At 37.6% G+C, this 24,384-nt stretch overlaps 4 protein-coding genes across 7 annotated transcripts; 3 read left to right on the forward strand and 1 right to left on the reverse strand.

Annotated features, from left to right (window-relative positions):
- Nucleotides 1-344: 344 nt before the first annotated feature.
- oxct1b (3-oxoacid CoA transferase 1b) lies at nucleotides 345-5,467 on the reverse strand. The gene is made up of 17 exons (XM_057360753.1): nucleotides 5,369-5,467; nucleotides 4,125-4,236; nucleotides 3,827-3,917; nucleotides 3,464-3,599; nucleotides 3,151-3,300; nucleotides 2,739-2,845; nucleotides 2,460-2,520; nucleotides 2,256-2,363; nucleotides 2,023-2,137; nucleotides 1,825-1,919; nucleotides 1,694-1,742; nucleotides 1,527-1,599; nucleotides 1,345-1,420; nucleotides 1,165-1,254; nucleotides 1,007-1,087; nucleotides 833-934; nucleotides 345-579 (listed from the first exon to the last, which is right to left on the reverse strand). Exons 1-17 carry the CDS (start codon nucleotides 5,465-5,467, stop codon nucleotides 544-546), a joined length of 1,581 nt encoding a protein of 526 aa, XP_057216736.1. The 3' UTR covers nucleotides 345-543.
- A 3,031-nt stretch (nucleotides 5,468-8,498) lies between these two features.
- On the forward strand, nucleotides 8,499-17,932 carry ghrb (growth hormone receptor b). Of its 2 annotated transcripts, none has more exons than XM_057360070.1 (9): nucleotides 8,499-8,602; nucleotides 10,558-10,643; nucleotides 12,740-12,890; nucleotides 14,624-14,802; nucleotides 14,992-15,176; nucleotides 15,444-15,585; nucleotides 15,671-15,761; nucleotides 16,635-16,704; nucleotides 16,813-17,932. In XM_057360070.1, exons 2-9 carry the CDS (start codon nucleotides 10,568-10,570, stop codon nucleotides 17,680-17,682), a joined length of 1,764 nt encoding a protein of 587 aa, XP_057216053.1. In that variant the 5' UTR covers nucleotides 8,499-8,602; nucleotides 10,558-10,567; the 3' UTR covers nucleotides 17,683-17,932. The 2 variants fall into 2 exon arrangements, with proteins under 2 accessions (XP_057216053.1, XP_057216052.1); XM_057360069.1 differs by lacking the exon at nucleotides 8,499-8,602 and adding an exon at nucleotides 8,719-9,136.
- A 242-nt stretch (nucleotides 17,933-18,174) lies between these two features.
- Nucleotides 18,175-20,539, forward strand: LOC130570019 (coiled-coil domain-containing protein 152-like). 2 transcript variants are annotated; one of them, XM_057360074.1, is made up of 8 exons: nucleotides 18,175-18,571; nucleotides 18,689-18,794; nucleotides 18,973-19,041; nucleotides 19,140-19,204; nucleotides 19,310-19,412; nucleotides 19,947-20,074; nucleotides 20,192-20,287; nucleotides 20,398-20,539. In XM_057360074.1, exons 1-8 carry the CDS (start codon nucleotides 18,509-18,511, stop codon nucleotides 20,521-20,523), a joined length of 756 nt encoding a protein of 251 aa, XP_057216057.1. In that variant the 5' UTR covers nucleotides 18,175-18,508; the 3' UTR covers nucleotides 20,524-20,539. The 2 variants fall into 2 exon arrangements, with proteins under 2 accessions (XP_057216057.1, XP_057216056.1); XM_057360073.1 differs by having other exon boundaries at nucleotides 19,140-19,412.
- Nucleotides 20,540-21,830: 1,291 nt separating this feature from the next.
- nim1kb (NIM1 serine/threonine protein kinase) lies at nucleotides 21,831-24,309 on the forward strand. Of its 2 annotated transcripts, XM_057360072.1 has the most exons (4): nucleotides 21,831-21,944; nucleotides 22,207-22,497; nucleotides 22,618-22,886; nucleotides 22,984-24,309. In XM_057360072.1, exons 2-4 carry the CDS (start codon nucleotides 22,224-22,226, stop codon nucleotides 23,737-23,739), a joined length of 1,299 nt encoding a protein of 432 aa, XP_057216055.1. In that variant the 5' UTR covers nucleotides 21,831-21,944; nucleotides 22,207-22,223; the 3' UTR covers nucleotides 23,740-24,309. The 2 variants fall into 2 exon arrangements, with proteins under 2 accessions (XP_057216055.1, XP_057216054.1); XM_057360071.1 differs by lacking the exon at nucleotides 21,831-21,944 and having other exon boundaries at nucleotides 22,185-22,497.
- Nucleotides 24,310-24,384: the final 75 nt, after the last annotated feature.

Here is a 24,384-nt window from a genome sequence, read left to right on the forward strand (position 1 = left end):
AATCTATTTTTATGTATCTTCAAGTTATTTGGCTTTATCTGCAAACCATCTTAAAACATTATGCGGACAAAGTAAAGCATTTGAAAAGAAACATGAATTCTGCTTGAGCATTTTCCAACTTTGTTTATTTCATGTCAAATAGCATAAAAATAAATTAAACGAATTAGTTTCAGTGACAGCTCCATTTTACAATTAGTTATATCACACAAACAATAAAATAAAGCATTCAATAAAGTTATATTGCGTCATACTTAATTTAAAAATGACAAAATTGAGTTCAAGTTAAAATCAATTTATTCTATTCTAATTATTCTAAAAATTACTTTTATTTCTTAAGACTCACATATAACAAATTAATTTCAATTCTGGTAGTGTCTTAAACTTTACTATAAAGTTTTTGAGTCTTACAATATCTTCTAGCATTGAACATGTCACATGATGAAATTAATCTGTTTAAAGCTGGAAACAAAATGCGTTCATATACCACATTCCAAAAAATAGTTTGCATGAAAATCAAAGCAGTCCAGTCCTCAGCATACCTCCTCATATCTGCTGCATTGGTCGTAATTGTTCAGACACCTGGCAAACATCAACATCAGTTATAAGACACAAAAAAAACTAAAATTAAAGTTTGGGAGTTACATGAAATATGATTGAATTCCTTTCACAGTTATTTCTTCACCCCTCCAACAGCACTTTTATTTTGTAATACTTATATCATATATGAATTTTATACTTTTTTTTCAGATGCATAAATATGGACATTAACATTAACATTGTGGTTTTGTGTGGCTCTCCAATTCAATCAATGACTCATTGTGGTCAGACTTACCTGAAACTCTGTCCCGGTACATGCTCTGATGTCATCTGGGGTCAGCCCTTCCCAAATCTCAATGAGGGTTAAACCCCTACTTTTATCCACATCAAACACAGCCTACAACAAATTATGTTACAAATCAGAAGGTTTTTGGAAAAGATGAATAATATTTGAAAAAGGTTTCCTAACCTTTTCAGTGATTATACGATCAACACACTGTTTTCCAGTTAGGGGAAGGGTGCACTTCTCTAGAATTTTATGCTTTCCACCCTTGTAATTTAATAGTGCACGTAAATCAAGAATTCCAAAACAAAACATCTGTGAGCTGCAACTGAAGTTTTTTATACCTTAGCAGAATGTTCCATAGTGACCACTACTTTTGTGGCAGAACTTGAAACCAAGTCCATGGCCCCACCCATACCCTTGACCATTTTACCCTGCAAGAAACAGAAGGTACATCTCAACTCAAGCACCATAAAAATATTGATAGATACATAACATATATATATAGGCTAGAGTTCACATACTGGAATCATCCAGTTGGCCAAATCTCCATATTTGGAAACCTGCATTGCTCCCAGCATTGTCAAGTCAATGTGACCTCTGAATAGAAAGTATACAAAAGGTGAAGAGATTAAAGCATGAAAACACTGGAATAGATTATAGTATATTACAAATCTTGAATCATGGCAAAACCAGTGAAACTAACCCTCTAATCATGGCAAAAGACTCATCGCTGGAAAAGTAGGCAGCTCCCAGACAAACAGTAACTGTCTCCTTACCTGATCATATAATGATGAGTCATTATTTTTATTATTTTATCATTATTTTAAACCATTGTTTATTTCTAAAATTAGTGAAAAGGTGTCACAGCACCAGCATTAATTAAATCAGGATCCACTTCACTCTCTGTTGGATAAGGACCCTGAAAAACCCCAAAAGTGAAGAGGATGAGAAGTTAATTGGCTAAAATCACTTGATTATGTTATTTAATATCTAAAGCTCACCAATCCCAGGATTCCATTTTCACTCTGCAGGTGGACTGTGATTTCAGGGTTTATGTAATTACTGGCCAGCATAGGGATTCCAATGCCAAGATTTGCTTAAGGTGGAGTCAAGGTATAGATAGAGAACTGTACAGATTTCGTATTATACATCCATTAGTTGAGAGTTATCTACAGTATGTTGAAGACACAGAAGGATACCATACATCCCATCCTTAAACTCCAGTGCTGCTCTCCGGATGATCCTCTCACGGGTTATATCTGAGTCCTGATTTATTTGTGTTTTCTCCGTCTGTCTAGACTGAAGCTTTCTTTTCTGTAAATGAATAAATTAGGGGCCAAACATGACTTTCATTCTTTAAGTTTGTTAACGGTAAGTTGAGATTTCAATTTTCGTTTTAAATGTACTCCTAAAGGTTCTTTAGATTTGTCACCTCAATTCGTTTTTCATAGCTGGCACCTTTTACTACTCGATCTACATAGATGCTGGGGACATGAATGTCCTCTGCAGCAAAACTTCCAATGTCAACGATCTCCTCAACCTGTGGACCACAGATCATACGTTATCTTCTCCTTTATAGCACCAGAAACACATAATCATATGAGCCCACAAAAGTAAAAAAAGAAAGGTTACAGACCTCCACAATTGTAACTTTGGCTGCTTTACACATTGGCTGGTTGAAATTCCGAGCTGTTTTCCTATTAAAAAATGATCACGTGGAACAATGCTTTATCAGTTTGTACATTTTTGTGATGTTATGTGACAGTTATATTCCATGCATTACTGTAATATGAAGATGAAGACTGACACCTAGTGGTCGTTACGGGGCATATAAATAATATGAAATAATAAGGAAGACAACTGGTATTTTAAAATCTCATTCTCCCGCGAATCATTTTATTGTGTGAATCCCTACCTGAAAACAAGATTTCCTGCTTTGTCACATTTCCAGGCCTTTATCAGAGCAAAGTCACCCGTGATGGCTTTTTCCATGACATAATGCCTGCCGTTGAATTCTTGAACCTGTACCAAACAAAAGAATGTGTACGCTTGTATGATTTTCTAATGTTGATTTATTTCTAATGCAATTAAATAAATAAAAATAAAAAATACAGCACAGAAAACTGACCCTCTGCTATAAGCTTCACCTTCAAAGAATTGCTTACCTACATCAGCAACAGTTGGCATTCGTTGTATATGCATGGAATGTTTTTACGCTTCTCTGTCTAATAATATTTTGTTGTGCAGCAGATGATAAGATATTTTTGAGGCCTTAGCAAAAAGTCGGTTAAAAGGATAGGGACCGTACAGCAATATCATCACCGCACCTGTCTGCTCTCACTTGCAATGGCAATGCTGCCATCTTTGTTGTATTTTATGGGTGAGCCTCCCTCCTGGATGAGGGTTCCATAACCGGTAGGAGTGAAGAAAGCTGGAATGCCGGCACCAGCAGCCCGTATCCTCTCTGCTAACGTGCCCTGTAGATCAGACATCATTACAAAAAAAACCAGGGTCTGAAATATACTTGGCTTAAAGATAAGGCAATGAGAAAATACCAGCTGACCACTGGTCCTATTACATTCATGCCTGAAACAAAAATGCTCTGTAGATTCTTAAAAGCGAATGAGGTAAATGCTTCACCTGAGGGGTTAGTTCAACTTCCAGTTCACCTGAAAGATATTGCCTTTCAAACTCTGCGTTCTCCCCAACGTACGACGATATCATGCGTTTTATCTGCTTGGTTTTCAGAAGCAGGCCCAGGCCATAGTTATCAACCCTGAAATCAAAAACATTACCTCATTATAGGAGTTCTTTCAACGTATATTAAATGCAGCTTTGATTCCTGAAAGCATGTCTTTCCTGTCTTTTGACCTGGCTTAATTTATACATAACAGCAACCCTTTGTAAACAGTCCAGTGATTTTGGTCTCATAATGGAATTCTTCGGAAAACATTTTGTCCCTTCACTGAGATTGTTGACTCATTAAATGGCAATCTCTCTCACCCAGCATTGTTGCTCACAGCTGTGATTCCTTTCACTCCTGTTTTCAACAGGCCGCTGATTAAATTCTCCGGAATCCCACACAATCCAAAGCCTGAGATAGAAAAAGGGGTCACTAAGCACGCAGAACAATATCACTTGACATATTATATTCTATCTAGAGGAAAGACTATCAGTGGAGGAAACTGCAAGAACAACTTATCAGATAGGATTGTGTCCAAGACACACAGCAATACATTAATAGACATCACATTCATCTTGATGTGGCCTTAGCATTGAGAATCAAAGTTCCTACTTATACCTCCGACAAGAAGCGTGGAGCCGTCCGGAATGTCTCTGATGGTCTCGGTGGGGTCTGTATAAAAACGTGCATGCCTCGATTGAGAGGTTGAGAAGTGGGAGCTGTTGCATGGCTGTTGAGTAAGATGACAGGGAGAGCGTGATACTTTTTTTAAGCATGAACGAAGAATGCATTTGGCAAACATTTTTATTTAAAATATCTAACAATGTATTTAACGTATGCATTTTATCAGCATGTGTGTTCTCCGGAACTCCGGAGGTTCCTGTACTTGTATAGCTCCATTAGTGGAGCATTGGGTTAACAGCACAAAGGTCAGAAGTGTGATATCCAGGAGCAAACATACTGATAAAGTGTAACTTGAATGCACACTAAGTTGCTTTGGATAAAAGTAACTGCCAAATGCATGAATGTAAATGTATAGGAACACACGGAGGACATTAAGAATGCAATGACTAAAATTAAAGTGCATAGATGTTATTTTCTTTAAGCTGCATCATGGCAATAAAGTTTTTCTAAAATTACACATCTTCTATTGTTGTTGTATGTAGAATCTCTGTGCGATGCTTATGGTTCTGTAAGTGTTGTTTCCTGCTCCAGAGGAAACTCTGGAGAGGCAGAAAATACACAATACAAACAAGAACTCGCTCTGAACAGAGGTTCAAAGTAAAAGTTTATAATGTTGTTTAAGTGTTCATTTAAAATTGTTTTACAGCTTTTAAATCATTTATATTAATAAAATGCATTAAATAAAGGGTTTGTGCAAAATGCCATGCTTCATGCGTCAGAAAAAAAACTTGAAAACACAATGTGTGCACAAAGTTGGCTTCTGTGCAAACATCATTGCTGTTTAAACAATAAATCAATACAGAGGAATTAGTTCAAATGTTTCAACTGCCTCTCTCTAATATAGCTATATAAAATATATAAAAACATATAACCCTCCTTGTTTAATGTGAACAACATACATTATTGTGCATTATATATGCATCAATGATTGAATTGTATCTTAATCTTAGAACTGATAAAGAAAGAAACCTGCATAAAGACACTTATAGCTCTTATGCAAATAAAAATTATTAAGAGATGATCACATTTTGATATCAAAGTCCCTTAAAACATCACAATGAATAACTAAAAAATTATGCAGCAAAGAGAAAACAAATTAATGTGGTTGTACTGAAAAAGTTTTCAGGACTCAAAGTCCTCTACTGTTCTCAACTATTCAACATGATCAGGTTACTTACCTCACCATGACGAATATAAATACATCCCTGATGTCCTAATGATATTAGTCTGCCTCTGAGAAAAGTATCTGACCTAGAAAGTAATCTCTGAAATGACATTTTCAGAACAACTTAAACTTATTATGGGAAAGCAGTCACTGTTTAGCACAGCACCTGGATCGATGCTTAGGTTCAGAGGTGGGTAAAGGGCAGGTTTTCAGAGAATTTAAGGACAGATGTTATAAGAACATATTTATATTCACAAAATGCCACATCAAACAGGGTCAAAATTAAGTTTTGAGAAGTTTGACTGTTCCAGGGTTCCACAAAAACACCTGGGACTTAAGGGTTACATTCTGCCATGGGACGCCACAGACGCCACAGATCCTGGTTCAGTTAACACAATCGAAACACAATCGTTCATGTAATTACACAGGAGTTGACTCTGCTTTTTTCTTCAAAATGTATAAAATCATGTTTCCAAAAATGGACCATCCTTTGTCATCAATAATTAGGGGTCAAGCCCCAAAGGGTTCTAAAGTCTTATTGTATCCATTAGTTTTCTTATTATTATTCTTCCGCCAGGGAAGTCTATGGCAGCCCATAGAACTGTACACAGGAAAGTTATTATATTTTACACACAGATACAGGACAATCCCCTTATTATCCAGAGCAAATTTGGAGTCTCTATCTCAATCCCTCTAGCGCCACCACAATTCCAAATTTTCACACACATTTAGAATTTTTTTTGAAAAATTGCTATTTTTGCTTATGACTTCCGAACGGTTTGTCCAAAAATCTAAAAGTTGGCCATGTTAGATGCGAGGTGTCATGCCGACTCGAACGATATCCAGTTTTCCATGTCTGCCACTTTGGACATCCGCCATATTGAATAATATATCAAAATGCTGTATTTTACAAATTTAACGTTACGAAATTCGTTATGGGTCATCAGCACCATGCCCTGAGAGAGCCCGTAAAGTTTCGGAAATATATTTACAGGCCTATAACTTTGTCTGCGGTTAACGGATTTTCGTGGGAGTCATGTCCTTAGTTTTCAGAATCCTTGGCGAGTCCAACTACACCAAACATGACAGGTTTCGCCTTACGGTTTGGCCTAAAGTGTGATTTAGCGCAAAAAAACAATCTCGATTAACTTTGCAACCATTACTCTGATCGAGACGAAACCAGCGTAGGAAACACGGAACATTTAGTGGTTTACCAAATGTCGCAGGCCAAATGTCAAAATTTCCATGGTAAGTGGCAGAAAAATGCAAAAACACTTTGGATTGTGTTATTTTTTGCTTTATTGAGTGTATATACTTATAACTTCTAAACGAAATTAGTTATCTTCACCAAATTGTATATGTTGATTTATGGGCACAGTCTGAGAACACACAAAAAGGTGGTGGGGCTGCACCACCTTGTGGCCTTATAATTAAACAAAACGTTAAAGAGGTTCTCATTGACTTCAAAATTGACACTGCAAAACTTTCTGCATTCATTGACACGAAAGTTTGTACATAGCATCATTGGCACGTCGTTCGCCTCATAGAAATTTGGTGACAGCGCCACCTAACGGTGAAAAGTTATAAGTAATTTTCTTGTATGCTGACTGCCTTTCCTGTGTTTTTAAACTTGGTTTTCAAAATGTGATAATCTGACATGTCCAAATATTTCTTCGGTCTGCCATTGTGGGCGTCGCCCATTTGGAATTTTGTCGTAAAATGCAGTATTTTAGAAATGCAATGGACAATTGCTACGAAACTTGGTATGGTTCATCAAGCTCGTGTTCTGAGAGGACCTGTAAAGTTACCACGCCCCCTAGTGGTCAAGAGATATAACGAAAATTATTTAAACGCTTGTAACGTATGAGGAAATCAACATAATGTTATTGGATTCACATTAGTATATTTGTTGGCTCAAGCCGAGTTCATTGATATCAAAGTTGTCATATGCCACCATACTTCCTGTCTGCCATATTGAATTATATAAAAAAAAACATATTTTTCGAACTCCTCCTACAATAGCTTCTAGAGACACCTCTAAATAAAAGTTAATAAAAGCTTTTTGATTGATCAAATGGTTCTCATACTGTTTACAGCCTCAACGAAATCAAGGCGAGTACACCAAAGGATGTGGCTGTATCTTCGCGACACTTTTGTGTATTGACACGAAACTTGGTGTGCATCATCACTGGCACATCTTGTTCCTATGGCACATCTTGTTCAAGTTTGGTGACAGCGCTACGTAGTGGTCAAAGGTTATAAGCAATTATATTTTGCTCTTTATGCTTATACCTTTATTTATTTAGTTTCTTATAAAGTATATTACATTTACATTAGCATTTGAAGAAAAGTAAAAAATGACTGCAAACAGAATAGTTATCACAAGGGCTGTATCAGAACTTTTGAGAAAAATCTACAATTACACGAGTTCTTGTTTTCTTCACAGGAAGAACATGTTAGAAATGTTCAACAGCCTTTTATTTTGTAGCCAAATCTTTCAATTTATCTTACTATAAATAAATTGACTTGTGCCTAAAATATTTACTGGAGTAAAGAGTGCCACACTATTACAATACACAAAACCTGAAATTATCTGACATTTAACTTAAATTCAGCTTTGTTGAAGGAGTAGTTCACCTTCAAAATGAAAATTCTGTCATCGCTGACTCACCCTCTTGTCATTTCAAACCTGCATGACTTTCTACCGCAAAACACAAAAGAAGATATTTTGAAGAATGTTGTTTACAGCCCCCCCATTCACTTGCATTAGTTTTGTGTCCAAACAATAGAAGTGAATGGGAGTGCTGTGCTGTTCTGTTACCAACATTTTTCAAAATTTCTTTGAGTTCTGCAGAAGAAAGAAAGTCATGCAGGTTTGAAATGACAAGACGGCGTGTAAATGATGACAGAATTTTTATTTTGAAGGTGAACTACGCCTTGAGGTCTTCGACCTGTGCTTTTCCCCACACTTTTTTTTCTACATGCCTCTGTTCCCTCCGTAGTTCCCAGTATTCATGTTGAGTCCGGTTGGTTAGTTTGCACTGCAAGACCCCTTAAACACGTGCCCTACTTCAGTCACGTGTAACCAGCTCTGCATTGTTTAGCTACATAAGCGCCTATATTGTGTCCACGAGAGCGAACACATTGCGAAGCAAGTAGCCCTTGTGAGTAACGTTAGCCCTTGCAATTACGCAGCCTTGTTTCTGCACATGCTTGCAGCTTTTTAACGATTTGCCGTTATCGATGAGTAAGTATAATCAATTAATTAAAGTTTGATTTTATCCACTGCTTTCTTGTAATAGCGCGCATTTATAGATAAACGTGAACGAGTCTATAACCGCGCAAGTCTTTTACAGACCAGTTGAGGGAAAGTTGGCACCGTGTCGTCTGTTAGGGCGGAGTCCTATTTTCTCAACGCGTAATTTACATACATTAAATCCATTAATGGTACATTGCTGTATAAGGTCTAGTGCCCTGCGCAGGTCACTTCGAGGAAAGTAACGCCCTTCTTCGAATGTGCCATAGAAAAACTAGTACGGATGCTTGTTGTAGTTCTGGAACAGAACGCAGGCAGATGTTCTGCGCCATGCAACCAGCACAGGACACGTTTTAGGCAGCAGTGTACGAGGGAGAAGCCTCCTTTACTATAGATTATTGGAAAGTACGCGGGATCGAAATCAAAGTTTGAGAATACTGTCACGCGAGAAACTCAAAGCTCCCGCAGGAATACTTTCATGTAAGTTCAGGATCTATACTGAAGCTCGCTATACCGAATCCCAAGGTGAGTTTTTATGGAACATAATAGGCTATTCGTTGTTTTCGAGGTGATTTGACTGCATAATAGATATAATAAAACCTATATCTACACTGCCGATTTACAATGCAAATTTGATTTGTGTACTAATTTTTTTATGAACACTTGTTAGTCAAACCTCCCGTGTGTATGACGACTATAAACGGTTTGGGATTTACAGAAACGTCATTTTGATGTACATGCTAAAAAACTGATATTGTGTCTATGAGTGGGTGACAAAAATGTTGATTGTAAATACGAAAAAGTAGGAAAAAATTCACAGAGCCACAATTTGTTTGTTGCAAAGTGATGCATGATAACAGTTCTTATTGTAATACATCTTTTAAACATACATGTCTACTGATCTTCCAGTACTACTGTGTTCACGTGTAGTTTTTTGTGTGGTTTTGCCATGTACACCTGAACTGTTACGGTAACGTTACACATTCAAGGATTTGAATATCAAAGTCTCCTTCCAGGAAACTCCATATCAAACTCACAGCCCTGCTCTCGTCAACGCTCTCGTTATGTATTTTGACTTCTGAGAACAGCCTGTACCCATTTTATCAAAGACTAAACCCTTCACCCAGCGAGAGTGTTTTATCTGTACTGGCCCACTGGGAGTGAAGGCCATTTAAATCTGGCAGAGTAGTGCTGTGATCTGCATGTTGGCAGTAGGAATTCTTAGATGATGTTTCTGAGAAGATGTTTTCCAAAAGCAGGCTGGACTGGAGCCATGATGCAGATGGGGATCTATTTCACAACCACTGGCTCCTTGGCTTTAAATGGTTGTTGTGTCCCACAGAGCCGTGATTTCGTAATGCTACCATTGAGATTTGATTTGATTCTAGTTTCAACAACAAACTGAAATTATTACTTGTATTAGTTTGTTTTGGACTAAACCAACTGAATTGAATTTAAATGGAGGAGGGGAGTTTATGTGTGTTACCTGCTTGTTGTTTCTGTTACTTCCCAGCAAACACAGAACGTTCCCCTAACGTTAGTTTTTGGTTCCCTTTTGGTTATTTTTTGGGAACCAAAACAGGTCTCAAGACAGAAAGCATTCAGACAGCAGTCTGATCCAAACAATATGCTTTTGTTCCTATCATTTACACATCTACACACTGTACCTACATCAACAATGTTTTGCTAATAGCAGTATGTATATAATCACGACAGAAAGACAGTGCTGTACTGTATTTTAACTGTGAGTAGCGTGCAGCTGAAGAAGTTTAACAGAGAGGAAATGATTTATCGGCTATAATATATCGGCCTAAATTTTATTATGCCGATACCGATAACATTAAAAAGGACCGTTTATCGACCAATACCGATATGGCCGATAATTTATTGTGCATCCCTACTTGTAATGTTATCTGTTAACAGACTTTATATTTTGGGTTTTACAGGAACTGTACCATGGAGCCCATCCTTTTCATCTGCATCTTGTTTTTCACTGCGGTGGCAACACAAACCGTGCCTCCTACTATGCAAGGTTTGCAGTTTGATATATACATAACTGACAGAAAAGCTTCCTTTACAACAGTGTATGTAAATGACAAGAAATCAGATGTTTTCTTTACAGCAGAACCCACCCATTGCTGCACCCTCTTTAAATAAAGCCAATGATGTATGTGAAGCACACAGAAAGGAGATCCTTGGCTTTATTCAAATCTTTTAGTATGTGTTTACATTAAGGGACACTCAACAGTGTGTCCATACACAGCTTCCATACTTTTAATTACATTACATAACAAGTATGTAAATGTTTTGTTTAACATAAAGCCACCGTGTTGTTCATTTTTAGCATCTACTGTATGTGCAACTGTGCACAAAGCTGGCTTTAACATAAGAACTTAAATACATCCATTATATTTCGTTTTAACAATAGGGCTTCAAATGTAGGCTACAAGACGTTACAAGAATCTATTTAAACCAAAATCATGCAGATAAAAGAGATTCGTGTCAGGAAAGTGGTGCAGAAAATGTGAGTATAGAACTGAAAAGAGGACCATTTGGCTCAGAAAAGGGAATTAATGTCGAACTACATTTATTGCATGAATTTCATTTGGCTTTTGCCCTGTCGTTTTTCAGTTTTTCACAAAACCACTTCAGATTGCAATTCTGCAATTTCATTTTTTCTTTAATTTTTAAGTGCCCTCTTTTGAAAATGACTGTCATTATGAATTCGATCAAATGTAAGTTTTCTGTGGAACAGAAGAAGCGAGAGTGCGGCATGTTGCTATGTGAAATAGATATTAATGTGCTTAAAAAAACATTTACATCAGCCTACTGTACATTAGTTTCCATGGGAACCTGTAAAGGGCATCTATGATTCTTATGCTGGAAACACATACATTTTTGTTTACAAACACAGCTGTTTCATTCTTAAATAAAAAATGTTAATGACACAGCATACTTTTAATATCTAAGTTTTTTTGTTGTAAGTCAATTTGTAAATAAAACAAGAGTTTGATGTTATTGTAGGATGCTACTCTAATTTAAACTCACAAACTTGACACCGCATGAACACAAACATGTTTATCCTCCACAATCATTTGTATTATACATTTTTTTAAGGATCAAGGGAATTCAAAATAAAACGTCCTACAAATGAGTGTATATAACCATCCGATCGGAGAGTGTAGATCTATAGTCGTCTATGTATATGACATCAATGGAAAATAAATTAAGAGTAATCATATCTATGGAAACTGGGAACTAAATTTAAATTTAGTCATTACCTCAAATCATGAATCAAAGTTTTATCTGTATTTCAGTTTTAATGCTGACAACAAACAGCTCAGAGACTGCAGGACGTAACCACACACTCCAAGTCAAATGCCTTTACATGTGAAAAATGCCTGCACGCATTTCCAGGAAAACACAGCTGACAGCCTCACAGTTATGGCCCAACTGGGATTTATGTTACATCCTGTTAGTCTTAAACTGGTTTGGACTAAATGGCATTCACAGAAGAGAGTATTACTCTAGCTGTAAAAGATTAGCTAATTTCACTTTAAAATTGCATTATTGGAAGGAAATTAGCCACATTCATATATTTCCTAAAAGGTTCTATTCATAGTCTTGACAGACTTGAACCGCTGTATTTGACTTAGCTTTGTTGTAGATTTAGCAGCTGGACTAAAGTATATGATATTTTAGTCTAATAAAAAGCTTGACATTTTTTCTTCTGGTCCATCAATCTTCCTGGAAAATGCCTTAAAGGGATGCTTCACCCAAAAATGAAAATTCTGTCATAATTTACTCACCCTCAGATTGTTCCAAACCTGTATAAATTTCTTTGTTTTGCTGAACACACAGGAAGATATTTGGAAGAATTTACAGATCTCTCCCCCCATTGACTCCCATAGTATTTATTTTCCCCACTATGGGAGTCAATGGGGGGGGGGCGAGATCTGAAAAATTTCCAAATTTTTTCCTGTGTGTTCAGCAAAAAATAAATTTATACAGGTTTGGAACAATCTGAGGGTGAGTAAATGATGACAGAATTTTCATTTTTGGGTGAAGTATCCCTTTTTAAGGCACATGCAATTTTGGCGAAGATGTAAGGCTTTTATTTTTTTGTAGGTCTGGCTTCCACTATGCCTCATCTGACTGGCTGCTTCTCCCGAGAGCTGACGACTTTCCGTTGTCAATGGGAGGCCGGATCTTTCGAGAACCTCACCGAACCAGGGGATCTAAGACTTTTCTACATCAGAGCTTCCAAAACATCAGAGGGGTAAAGCAGAAATATTCAAATTGTAATCTGATGAAGGTGCCACACGGTATCAGAAACATGTATTTTTTTAAAGGTCCAGTGTATGAAATTTAGTGGCATCTAGTGGTGAGGTTACGAATTGCAACTAGGGGTGGGCGATCTGACGATCTTAAATCGTGATCGATCTTGAAGGCGTCCTCAATCCACTTTTCAGCGGAATCGTGAGGATCATGATCTTGCAGGGCTCGACATTAACGCTTGTCCGCTTGTCCAGGACAGGTAAATGTTTTGTATGGGCAAGTGAGAGAGAATTTTACTTGCCCGACTGGACAAGTAACTTGAAAAGAAAATAACAACAGTGTGACATACATGTAGAATAATAAGAATATGTGCATTAGACAGAGCTGCGTGTTTGTGTGAAGTGCGTTTGTCGTGGTTGTGCTTGTTTGTGTGTGACAATAATCAATGGCGCACCGCATTGAGTCCGTGTACGTTAACTAGATGTGGACGCGGAGTCCTGTAATTTAAATGTCATCTGGCTGTTCTGCGTGTCTGAGTGAATTATGTGCACAGTTTAACATACAACACAAGTGATGGTCGAGGATTTATCTGCGTCTGCACTGTATGAGGATATGAACACATGAACGTCATCTCAAGAGTTTATTTTACGAGTGTTTTACTGTTTGAGTGAAGCTATTGGCAAACACAAACGTCTTCCCGAAGACCCGTCAAAATAAACGTCCCGTTAAATTGAACACTGTAGTGTAATATAGTATTTGCTACTGAAAATTGTAGTGCCCTTGTAGTAAATTGATAAACACTGTATACTATAGTAAAGTTCAAAAACACTATATTATCTAGGAATTTTACTGCTGTATACTAAAGGCCTAGTATATAATATAGTATACTACAGTATTTTTATGTGGACAAATATATTACTATGGACAACACAGAACAATAAAAATGGGTAAACTAAAAATGATATGGCCTTAATTGATCCATTTGTATATAACATTAATGTCCTTCGTCGTTAATCAGTCTAATGTAATGACCTGCATTTGTGCTTTTTAAAGATGATAACAGACGTTTTATACTTGTGCTACCTGTAACGTTACAACTGTTTGGCCTATGTTACACAACTTTAAACCTCTGTAGTACCAGTGTTATGGGCAAAAAAGTTAATATTTCAATTCAGATCGTGATTCTTTGTTTTGAAGATCGTGAAATGCTTTTTGACCGCCCAGCCCTAATTGCAACCAACATCTCAACGACTCTTATTTCGAAATGACGTGACACACACATGACGGGCTAAATACATGTTTTGCCGAGCTTCGCATTACTGCTTCCCCGGAAGAGGAGTCACGGATCGCCACTGATTGTTATGTACTATATTATATTGCATTTCTGTCAATAGATCCTCCAAAAAATGACACACAGGACCTTTAAGAAAAATGGTTGTAAATGACAGACTACATATGTAACAGACTACAGTTAAAATAGTCAAGGTATCTCAATAAGGTAAATCATTTTAATATCTTGCATACTTATGTAATATAGGAGAAAGTTCATTTTGAACAATTAGAAAACCTGCTAACTAGTGAAAAGACACACCCTTTACGAAACATTATGGCCAATTAAAACACATTGAAATCATTGCTATATTTACAATCTAATAATCTATTATTGCAATTAGTGGTCAAACAGGAAAATGACAGTTTTGTTTCATGACTAAGCATTTGTTCTCCTATCTACAGGGATTCTAAGAAACCTGAGACAAAATGGAATGAATGTCCAAGTTACAGTTCCTCAAGAAACAACGAATGCTACTTTAACTCCAGTAATACCATTATATGGTTCTCGTACGGGATCCAGCTGCGTTCTGGCTCCCTTGACGTGGTTTACGATGAGATGTTTTTCAGTGTAGAGGACATTGGTAAGCCATACAATAAACACAAACTCTGACCCTTTTGTTGTTTCCTCCTTGGCTTGCTTTCAAGAACGCATCATGTACATAATGATAGACTCTCAACCCTAAACATTCCCACCAGCCTTATCAGCAGTTTTATTTGTGCTGCAGAATATTTGTCCGGCCATGTCATGACCATTTACTTGATTTTCATAGTGTTTCCAGACCCACCTGTGGTACTCAACTGGACTGTGCTGAGTATGAGCTCCTCGGGGGCCATCTGTGATGTAGTTGTGAGCTGGGATACGCCCCCTTCGGCTGTAGAAAGCGTAAAGACTGGCTGGATGTCTCTGGTTTATGAGACTCAGTATAGAGAAAAGGATTCAGACCAGTGGATCTCAGTGAGTCTTACGCAACCTTCTGCAATCAATGCATTCGCACTGGATTCACTCCTAATGAGAAACAAATGGGTCTTCTAGAGTTCCTCTTAAGCGTCATAAAAAGTAGTTTCTGAGAAAGCATACGAGTTATTATACTAATTCATCATAGTGATGGAACTCATTATATCTCATTATAGCCAAGTATTGTCTAATTGCAATGTCTAATAAGTACTTCAAGATTGTCATGCTCCTATGTTGTCAATTAGCCTTGTTTGTCTCTTTTTTTAGCTGGATAATGGCAAAGTCATGCAGGCGTACGTCTACGGTCTGCGCAGCAACGTGGAATATGAAGTCAGAGTGAGGTCACAAATGAGAGGCTACAACTATGGGGACTTCAGTGAATTCATCTTTATACTCATTCCTTACAAAGGTGTGATTTTAGATATCTATAGAGTTTTGAGAGGGAATTTACAAGTGTATAGTCAGTGATGCTTTGAATGTCCTGTTTCATTTAGAATCGAGGATTCCGATTACATCTGTGCTAATCTTTGCTGTCATTGGTATCGGAGTTATCTTGATGCTGTTTGTAGTTTCACGACAACAAAAGTAAGAACCTACTCTGTTTATACATAACAGTTCAACTCAAGTGTGATTTTGCATTTCCTTGCATTCTGTACTGTAGCTTTCCTACTATATCATTAATCTGAGATTGGACAATGTTTAAATGAAAATGTAGCTTTTGTTACGGAATTCAAGGAAAAATCTCATAAACATTTTTAAATTAAAAGCGAAATGAAATGAAATTTGCTATGAAATTAAATTTACTGCAATTAAAGACTTTCTTAAAATTAGTTGTACTCATGGTGGTAATTTCATCTGCTCTGTCGTTTTTCCTGGGATTGCGTGATGAAAAACATACACGTGTGTTTTATTTGGATGTGATTTTACTTGGGGCTTTTGACACTTTTCTGTCATTTCTAACCTTGTCTGTAAAATCCACGATTAAATCCCATAATCTAATTATGAGATTAGGAGCACAAAGGTGTCATAACAAAAAAAAATAGTTAATGTGTGTTTATCACACATTAGTACTTTTAAAAAGTGCTTAATATTTTTATAACTGATATTATTGATCGTGAATACTGAGAATGTTCATTATGTAAAAAAACCCAGTAGATCATAAAAAGTGAGCTTTTTAATGCCTTTATTATTCTACTGTACAAATACATTTGTGACTGTACCTTCCCTAATAATTCACCACGTGAATGACCATCCGTAACCAGCTGTAGTTTAAGCAGGTTACTTTAACCATTGGTGAAATTAAAATTGCACTACTGTACATAGGTCACTTTTAACTGTACTCTGTACTGGCATTGCCTATTACTGAATCCCACAAACTGTTTCTAAACTTAACCATGCAAATTTTATTACCCTCAACAAAACACATTTTTTAAATGTGGTTTGTGATTTCTATTCTAGGTTAATGGTGATACTTTTGCCACCTGTACCTGGACCAAAAATCAAAGGGATTGACCCTGTGCTTTTACAGGTTTGATTATTTTTTATAAAAGTTTCATTTTATAAACAAAAGTAATAAGCAAACATACATGTAAGCTAAATGTTTTATTACTGTCTATACATTTTTGTTTACCCACAGAAAGGCCAGCTGAATGAATTTACATCAATCTTAAGCACCCACACAGGCCTGCGTCCAGAACTGTATAGCAATGATCCATGGGTAGAGTTTATAGAGGTGGACATCGATGAACCACATGAGAGTCAGGAGGAGCTCCTTATCGCTGACTCTCCGGTCTCTGACTCACCTCAAATGTCTAGTGGATTCAGGGATGATGATTCCGGTCGGGCAAGCTGCTGTGATCCAGACCTGTCGGATCATGATCAAACCGATCTTCATCACACCTCCACCAGTGGACACGACGGTTTTCATCTGCTGTCTCATGCTCATTCTAGGTCACCGCAACTTGTGGCCGTCTGTCCACAAGACCGTGCCTGGCCAAACAGTTTGTACTCTCAGGTGAGTGACGTTACTCAGCGTGGTGAAGTAGTGCTGTCTCCAGAAGAGCAAGAAATCGCCAACAGCTGCTGTCATAATGAAGCTGTGGAGGATAATGAGAACAATAAGAGAAAAGAACTTCAGTGGTTAGCTTTGACCCCTGACGAAACAGGCTACACCTCTGAGATAACCGCCAATGTGATCAGCGCCCAACACAGTAAACCCAACACGCCCATAACAGACCAGTTACCTTTCACAGAACAGAGTCAAGAACCACACGTTGCATTAAGAGAACCTCAAAACCTGACAAACTCTTCGCCTCTGTCCACTGCGTTTCCCATGCTCGCAAAGCCTCCCAGTCCAGAGTACACAATGGTGGAAGGGGTTGACTGGAAAAACAGTCTCCTCCTAAAACCAAACACACAATCATTCCTACAGAAGACAGTGGTAAAGACTTTTCCCACTCCTGAAGGATATTTGACTGCTGAGTTTCTGGATGACATTACTGGTTAACTAACTTGAGAAGCGTCTCGGGATGTCACAACAGGAATATGTTTGCTGTTTGTAAGATATCTGACACGGTTGGCCAACACTAAGACAAAGCCAGATGAACTTGATGTTATAGAACAAATCTTATATTATCTTTATTCTCATGATTTGCAGGGTTCACATATCACATAGTTGTCCTCAGAGTTTATTTTGAGCAGATATTGAGAAGTGTGTCGGCTGGTTGTTTACTGTCATAAAAAAGATGTCAACATGTTATGCTCTGTGAAGTTGTAAACAAAGCTGTTTGCTTTTGTCACCTGTTGCGTTATTGGAAATTATAACAGGATTTTATTTCAATATCAGTGTTATAAAATTATGTTCACATATGGGTTTGGATTCTGGAGATCCCTTATGTTCATGTGAATTTTATAGTCTTTCGAACAAAGAAAGGAAACCTGTCCTTTAAGCGCTTGGTCTTGCTTTTCAGTATTGTTTAACAGCTTATATTGTACTGTACATAATGTAATATACAAGGCTTACCAGAGTAAAAAGATAGCAGAACTGACTTGTCTAAACAAACGTTCGACGGCGTGCAATGCTGCGTAGTAGACCAAGTCAAAGTACCGCGAGAGCGCTCTGACAGCAGCGCTTTAGAAACGCTCTCGCGATACTTTGATATCACATCTTTTGCCTGCATACTTTAGCTGGTCTGGTTAATGCCTATGCCAAAAACAAATATAGGTTAAATTTACTAAGGAAACACGTTTTATAGTTCGTTATTTACTATTTAATAGTACAGAGAAAGTATTAAACGTTGTTTACTTTGTCAGCTGTTGCGTCAGACGTCAGCATGAAAAAGACGACTGCCATCGACTTGGATAAAATTATCAAAGACTTCATGCAACTAGAGCATGTGAGGCCTTTAAATAATCATGTACAAGATTACGATTGCATAAAAACACGCCTTGAGCGTAATGTTGTTATAAAAGATTTGCGTGTACTAGTGGTCTGAGGTAAATGTGTGTTTTAGAAAATAACTGAGATGAAAGGGGGAAACGCTACTCTCGAAATACAACTGGACGAGACTAGAAGACTTTTAAAACTCGCACAGAACAAGGAGAAACAGTTAACTGAAGGTAAGAGTATATGTGAATATGTTGCCCTCTAGTGGTATATTGTAGAAATGTAGACAGTAGGCTAAATCTGTTTTTTCATTTCTTTACATTTTGTGGTTTATATCTCCTCAAGTCATTTGTTTTATATTACAGTGTATTTTTAATCTGTTTCATTGTCATACTTTCGTTTTATTTTCAGAGAAAGATGGACTTTTGGAAACTGTCAAAGATCTGCAAAAAACTATTCAACAACAGTGTGACCTCAGAGGTACATAAATGATCGTAATCCATATTATTATTTCATTGTTATCCTCTATATAATCACTGCATAAAAAGCGTGCATTAGTATAATGACGCCCTTTCTAGTTGAAAATGAGAGGCTTAAAGATGCAGCTCTTCAGATGAAGAAAGAAAATGAGGCCCAGTTTGAGGTAAGATGCATGCTTGTGTTTCAATTCAATGTACTGCTACAATTAACGATTACAATGAACGTGTTGTGCGTGTTTGTGCTCGATTCCGCCCCCTCGTGGTTGAAGGAAAGCAAGGCTCAGCTTCAGATGCTTACAGCTGAGACGAGAGCTTTAAAACATCAACACCAGAGGGAGTTAGACGACTTTGCTAAAGAAACACAACGAAAACGTGAGCAGAGCCCAAGGCTTGTTCTGTCCACCTTAAAGAGACAGTTCACCCAAAAATCTCACCCTCAGCTTGTTTCAAACCTGTATACACCTTTGTTCCGATGAACACAGAGAAAGAAAGATATGTGGAAGAATGTTAGCAATTTTCAGTTCTGGGACATTATCCACTGCCATAGTAGGAAAAATAGATTGTTTTTTCTTTGTTCTGTTGAACACAATATATTTTGAACACAAGATATTTAGAAGAATGTAGGAAAATAAACATTTCTGGGGCATCTTTTACTACCATTAAATTTTTCGCATTGGAAGTCAATGATGTCCTGGAACTGAAAATTACTAAAATTCTTCCGACTATCTTTCTCTGTGTTCATCAGAACAAGGTATGAAATTACATGAAGATGAGTACATGATGACAGAATTTTCATTTTTGGGTGAACTATCCCTTTAAATTATAAATGGAATTGAGGTAGCCAGTATTGTTTGATAATAGTATACATTTCACAGAATTAAAAAATATTTTTTGTTGTTTTAAAAGTGGAATTGAAAGATACTGAAATAAAATTGGCTCTGGAGAAAAATGAATGTGCCTTGGAAGAGATGAGAAAGCAGATGAGGGAGAAGGAGAAAGAAAAACAAAGTCAAATCATTAAACTTCAAATGGAGGTAAAATCAAAGTAGTTGTATTATGTTTCTGTGTTTTGATTAGTTTTTTTCCCCTGGAACACATAATACTGATAATTTTTATGGCTTTAAAATGTATCCAAATTGTTTCCTTTGTAGTTTGGGGCTAAGCTTGCAAGAGCCCAGAGCATGTCAGTAAAGAGTCAGACACATAGACAAGCATCCTGCCCTCTCCCACAGAACATCTTTAAAAGAGTAGGTCATACATCAGTCTTTATCAAAATACTGTTATTGGCAGAGTCATATTTTTATTAAGTGTTTGTTTGATATTCCTTGTTTTTCTCAATGCTATATTGTGTCATCAGAAGCTCCAGTTCATTCAGGAGGAGAAAAACAAAGAGATTGAGGCCCTGCATCAGAGGGTGCGAGAACTGGAACAGCAGAGCCTACATGGGTTGATTGACTCTCGTCTGAAGAAGAGAAAAATCTAATGGGATTTACTTGACTGGCCAGTTGTGACATGTTGTTGTGGGCCAGTGTCTTCCATCTGTTTACATTTGTTGTTGTAAGCTTTAAACGTTTCTCCTTCCAAATATTTTCAGATTTTTCTTGCATTTAAAGTTTTAACATTCTTAATTCCGCTGTTATTCACTGTATTCTTAATTTTTGTGTTTTGGTTGCCGTTCTATTGTTTAGCATTGAAAATAAACCATATAACTGCGAAGACTGGTAATGGAGAGGTCATTCAGAAAGAGAGGCTTTGACGGGTGACATAGAATAGAGATTACAGTTTAGGTGCTTGTACTTGGGGTCCTCACATGTAAACACATCGCTGCCATGTTCCAGATAAAGCTTTTAATCTAACCAATAGAAACACCTGGTAATGCTGTGCCTACTTCAGGCACACGCACATGCCCACGCTCACAAATGCTCAGTGTCTCATGCATGACATCAAATACCAGGAAAATGCTGGCTTAGTCATATAATTAAACTCGCAGAATAAGTGGCTGTTTATATACTGAATTTAGAGCACTCTTATTATTTTTAACTCTTAGCTGTGAAGACGTCTGCAAAAAATATAGTTAAATTGCTTTCATTGCATCTATTATTAAATGCAAGCTTATTCATTAATTCGTAGTTTTTGATTTTATGTGGAAAAGACTAAATGCACAGAAACGGAGGCCTATGCAGAAGACCACGCACATGCATTCTTTCCATCACAAGAGTGGCACATTTGAAGGTTGGCAGACTAGTAATAATCATATTATCTGCCAAACCCCTTTATTTGTCAAGCAGGGACTGTACTAATCTCCTTTAGCAAGGCTGTTACATAACATCTGATCCTACACTGTAGAGTCAGAGATCAGTCTCACATACAATCATATCTCTAGGGTCCTCAAACCCTGCCACTGACTGAACAATACATCCTATGAGATTTGAAAAGGATCAGTGATGGATGTGCTTGCCAGTTATTTACCTTTTGCTTTTTTGAGGATTTCGCTTTTTGTGAATTAGTGCCATCGTCTTGGACAGTGGGGAGGATTAAGGAAGCTCTAAATAAAGCCGGTAGATTAGGAAACATGATACCAGCGTGTTCTGCCTCACTTTGACTGAGGGGAAGCTGATAGACAGACATATACTGAGGAAACTGCAGGAAACCAAAAACACTGTATTTAGCAAACATGATTGCTTTTATTCGTGCAGTAATACAAAAGTTAGAATATCTGCAAGTTTATTCTACTTGACCTTTTTTGGATTTTGTATCCACCTGTGGAGGAACAAAACATCTTCCAGGACTCAGCGAATCAAACCTTCCTAAAATCTGAACATGTGGACATATTCTTTAATGATTGATACTGTAAAAAGGAACAAGACTGGTGCCTTGGTTGATCAGAGGAAGAGGAGCTTGACGGTAATATTAGATGCTTTACATAATAGATGTTTGCAAACACTATTTATGGTCGCATGTTACAGACAAAACCACACAGCGCACTAGTAGTTAAAAACGCTTGATCTGCCCATAGTCCGAAAACAAATTTAAGTCTATCACATACTGTTGTTATTATTAGAGGAATCAGACATTTGCACGTCTATCCACATGCATTTCATTTATATGTATTTCTGTGCACAAAAATGATTTCAGCTGCTCCTAATGGTTCCTCTTTCCATTTCAGCCTTAAGCGGCAACACAATGCCTTCAAAGACAACTCAGGTGTATCCACAGGTGCAGCGGCACAACCTCTACACCCTGACAGACAGCTCAGAATGCGGCTCAGAAACAGAGGAGGTGGACCCTTCCAAGCACCTGACACCCCTGGAAAAATTAACAGTAGAAATGTGTAAAAATGAGAACGTCCTAAAGGAACTGGCCGTGGGCAGACGAGTTGGCTTCTACAAAGTTCGTGGTCAAATAGGCTGTGGGAACTTTTCGAAAGTCAAACTGGCCTTCCACGCCCTTACCAAAGGTATGAACGTTAACAATTGCAACAGATTAGTTAAAGTGAAATTATTGTTAAAGTAGGTCAGAAATAGGAGAGTAAAAGGATTAATTAGTAGTGACACCATCATGTGTTTACTCCCTGCAGACAAGGTTGCTCTTAAGATCCTGGAAAAGAGGAGGCTTGACCTGCAGACTCAGAAGATGCTGTCCAGAGAGATAGCCAACATGGAGAGCTTGTATCACCCAAATTTATTGCCACTGTATGAGGTGGTGGAGACGCCGAGTCGGTTGTACCTGGTTCTGGAGTTCGCTGGAGATGGAGACCTTCACACCAGAATCAGCACTGCTGGAAAACTCAGTGACCAAGAGAGCAAGATTGTGTTTGCCCAAATTCTGTCAGCAGTTAAATACATGGTTAGACTTGACCCTCTCTGTAATGACAATATTAAATAATTACATTTCATACAATATAATGTCCTCAAATTTATTTACTTGCCTGTGTTCATTTTAGCACGAGAACAACATCATTCATCGAGATCTGAAGGCTGAAAATGTTCTTTATACCAGCAAAACCTGCGTGAAGGTGGCTGACCTTGGCTTCAGCACGAGGGTCAATAATCGCAACCAAGCCCTAGACACATTTTGTGGTTCTCCTCCTTACGCTGCTCCTGAGCTCTTCAAAGATGATTCTTACATCGGACCACCCGTGGATGTGTGGGCAATGGGCGTCATGCTGTTTTTCATGGTGACTGGCACCTTGCCTTTCCGTGCCGACACTGTGGCAAAATTGAGGCGTGCCGTGCTAGAGGGAGCCTATGTCCTGCCGCCCTGGGTATCAGCTCCGTGTCAGCAGGTGATCCGGGGGATCCTGAAGCCTGACCCCTCTGAACGTTGCGCACTGGACCAGATGGTGGGTTGTGAGTGGCTGTTGCCCGTAGAAGTATTCCGCCCTATTCCTCCCTTATACCAACTCAACCCCATTCATCTCCTGGAGGCTGGCCCGGGGAAGCTAGACAGAGACCAAGAGGAGGTAAAAGCTATCCTGGAGAAACTGGGAATCACTCAGGAACATATTTATAACAACCAAGGAAAGAGCATTCGCAGTCCTATTACAGGGGTTTACCGAATATTGCTGCACAGAGTTAGAAAAAGCAGAGGAGCTGAATCTGCACCCACAATCAGCGGTGTTGTCAAAGATCCTAAAAGAGATAGTCTACGTGCCTACAGGAATCTACGGCACACCTCGAAACTGTGTGTTCTTTCTTAAGCAACGCAACGTTGTGAAATTTTATTGTATTGAAATGATCATGGTTTGTAGTCTTTACCAGACAATTTAATATTAGCCATGTTATTATCACTAGTCAACTATTTAAAGGGACAGTTCATCCAAAATTGAAGATTATTTTATAATTGACTCATCTTTATGTCATTCCACTGGTATGACTTTCTTCTGCAAAACATGAGATATTTTGAAGAATGTTGGTAACCAAGCAACACCGGTCCCCATTGACAAAACCACAGAGACATTTCTTAAAATGTTTTGTGTTCCACAGAAGAAAGTCATACAGGTTTTGAATATGAGGATAAATAAATTATAATTATTATTATTGGGTAAAGTCTCCCTTTAATTCAGAAATATCATTTTATTCCTCAAACCTATAATTGTGACACTATAGCCTACTTAATTTTTCATGCATATCAACATTGTTTAAACAAAATTTCATTTTATTGCACTCTAAGTATATTTTTATCTTTTACTAATATTAATAACTAGGCCTTACTTCTAATTTTATAGCTTAACTATATAACATTTATACATCAAGTCTTACCATGTCTGTCTGCTGTTTTTTTATTTTTTTGCATTAAAATGTAAACAAAAGCCCTGCATTTATTTATATTGGTGTTTTTGCCT

The sequence above is a fragment of the Triplophysa rosa genome, linkage group LG19 (assembly GCF_024868665.1).
Source record: "Triplophysa rosa linkage group LG19, Trosa_1v2, whole genome shotgun sequence".
Lineage (NCBI taxonomy): Eukaryota > Metazoa > Chordata > Actinopteri > Cypriniformes > Nemacheilidae > Triplophysa > Triplophysa rosa.

Excerpts from the sequence above, each read along its gene's own strand:
- LOC130570019 (XM_057360073.1), top strand. The coding sequence starts at position 18,509 with ATGAAAAAGACGACTGCCATCGACTTGGATAAAATTATCAAAGACTTC. Across the intron at positions 18,795-18,972 it reads GGAGAAACAGTTAACTGAAG|AGAAAGATGGACTTTTGGAA; the intron begins GTAAGAGTATAT and ends TTTTATTTTCAG. Across the intron at positions 20,288-20,397 it reads CACAGAACATCTTTAAAAGA|AAGCTCCAGTTCATTCAGGA; the intron begins GTAGGTCATACA and ends TTGTGTCATCAG.
- nim1kb (XM_057360071.1), top strand. The coding sequence starts at position 22,185 with ATGGTTCCTCTTTCCATTTCAGCCTTAAGCGGCAACACAATGCCTTCA. Across the intron at positions 22,498-22,617 it reads CTTCCACGCCCTTACCAAAG|ACAAGGTTGCTCTTAAGATC; the intron begins GTATGAACGTTA and ends TACTCCCTGCAG. Across the intron at positions 22,887-22,983 it reads TGTCAGCAGTTAAATACATG|CACGAGAACAACATCATTCA; the intron begins GTTAGACTTGAC and ends TGTTCATTTTAG.
- oxct1b (XM_057360753.1), bottom strand. The coding sequence starts at position 5,467 with ATGTCATTTCAGAGATTACTTTCTAGGTCAGATACTTTTCTCAGAGGC. Across the intron at positions 1,255-1,344 it reads TGGCCAACTGGATGATTCCA|GGTAAAATGGTCAAGGGTAT; the intron begins GTATGTGAACTC and ends TGTTTCTTGCAG. Across the intron at positions 580-832 it reads GTACCGGGACAGAGTTTCAG|GTGTCTGAACAATTACGACC; the intron begins GTAAGTCTGACC and ends GATGTTTGCCAG.
- ghrb (XM_057360070.1), top strand. The coding sequence starts at position 10,568 with ATGGAGCCCATCCTTTTCATCTGCATCTTGTTTTTCACTGCGGTGGCA. Across the intron at positions 12,891-14,623 it reads GCTTCCAAAACATCAGAGGG|GGATTCTAAGAAACCTGAGA; the intron begins GTAAAGCAGAAA and ends TCCTATCTACAG. Across the intron at positions 15,586-15,670 it reads TATACTCATTCCTTACAAAG|AATCGAGGATTCCGATTACA; the intron begins GTGTGATTTTAG and ends TGTTTCATTTAG.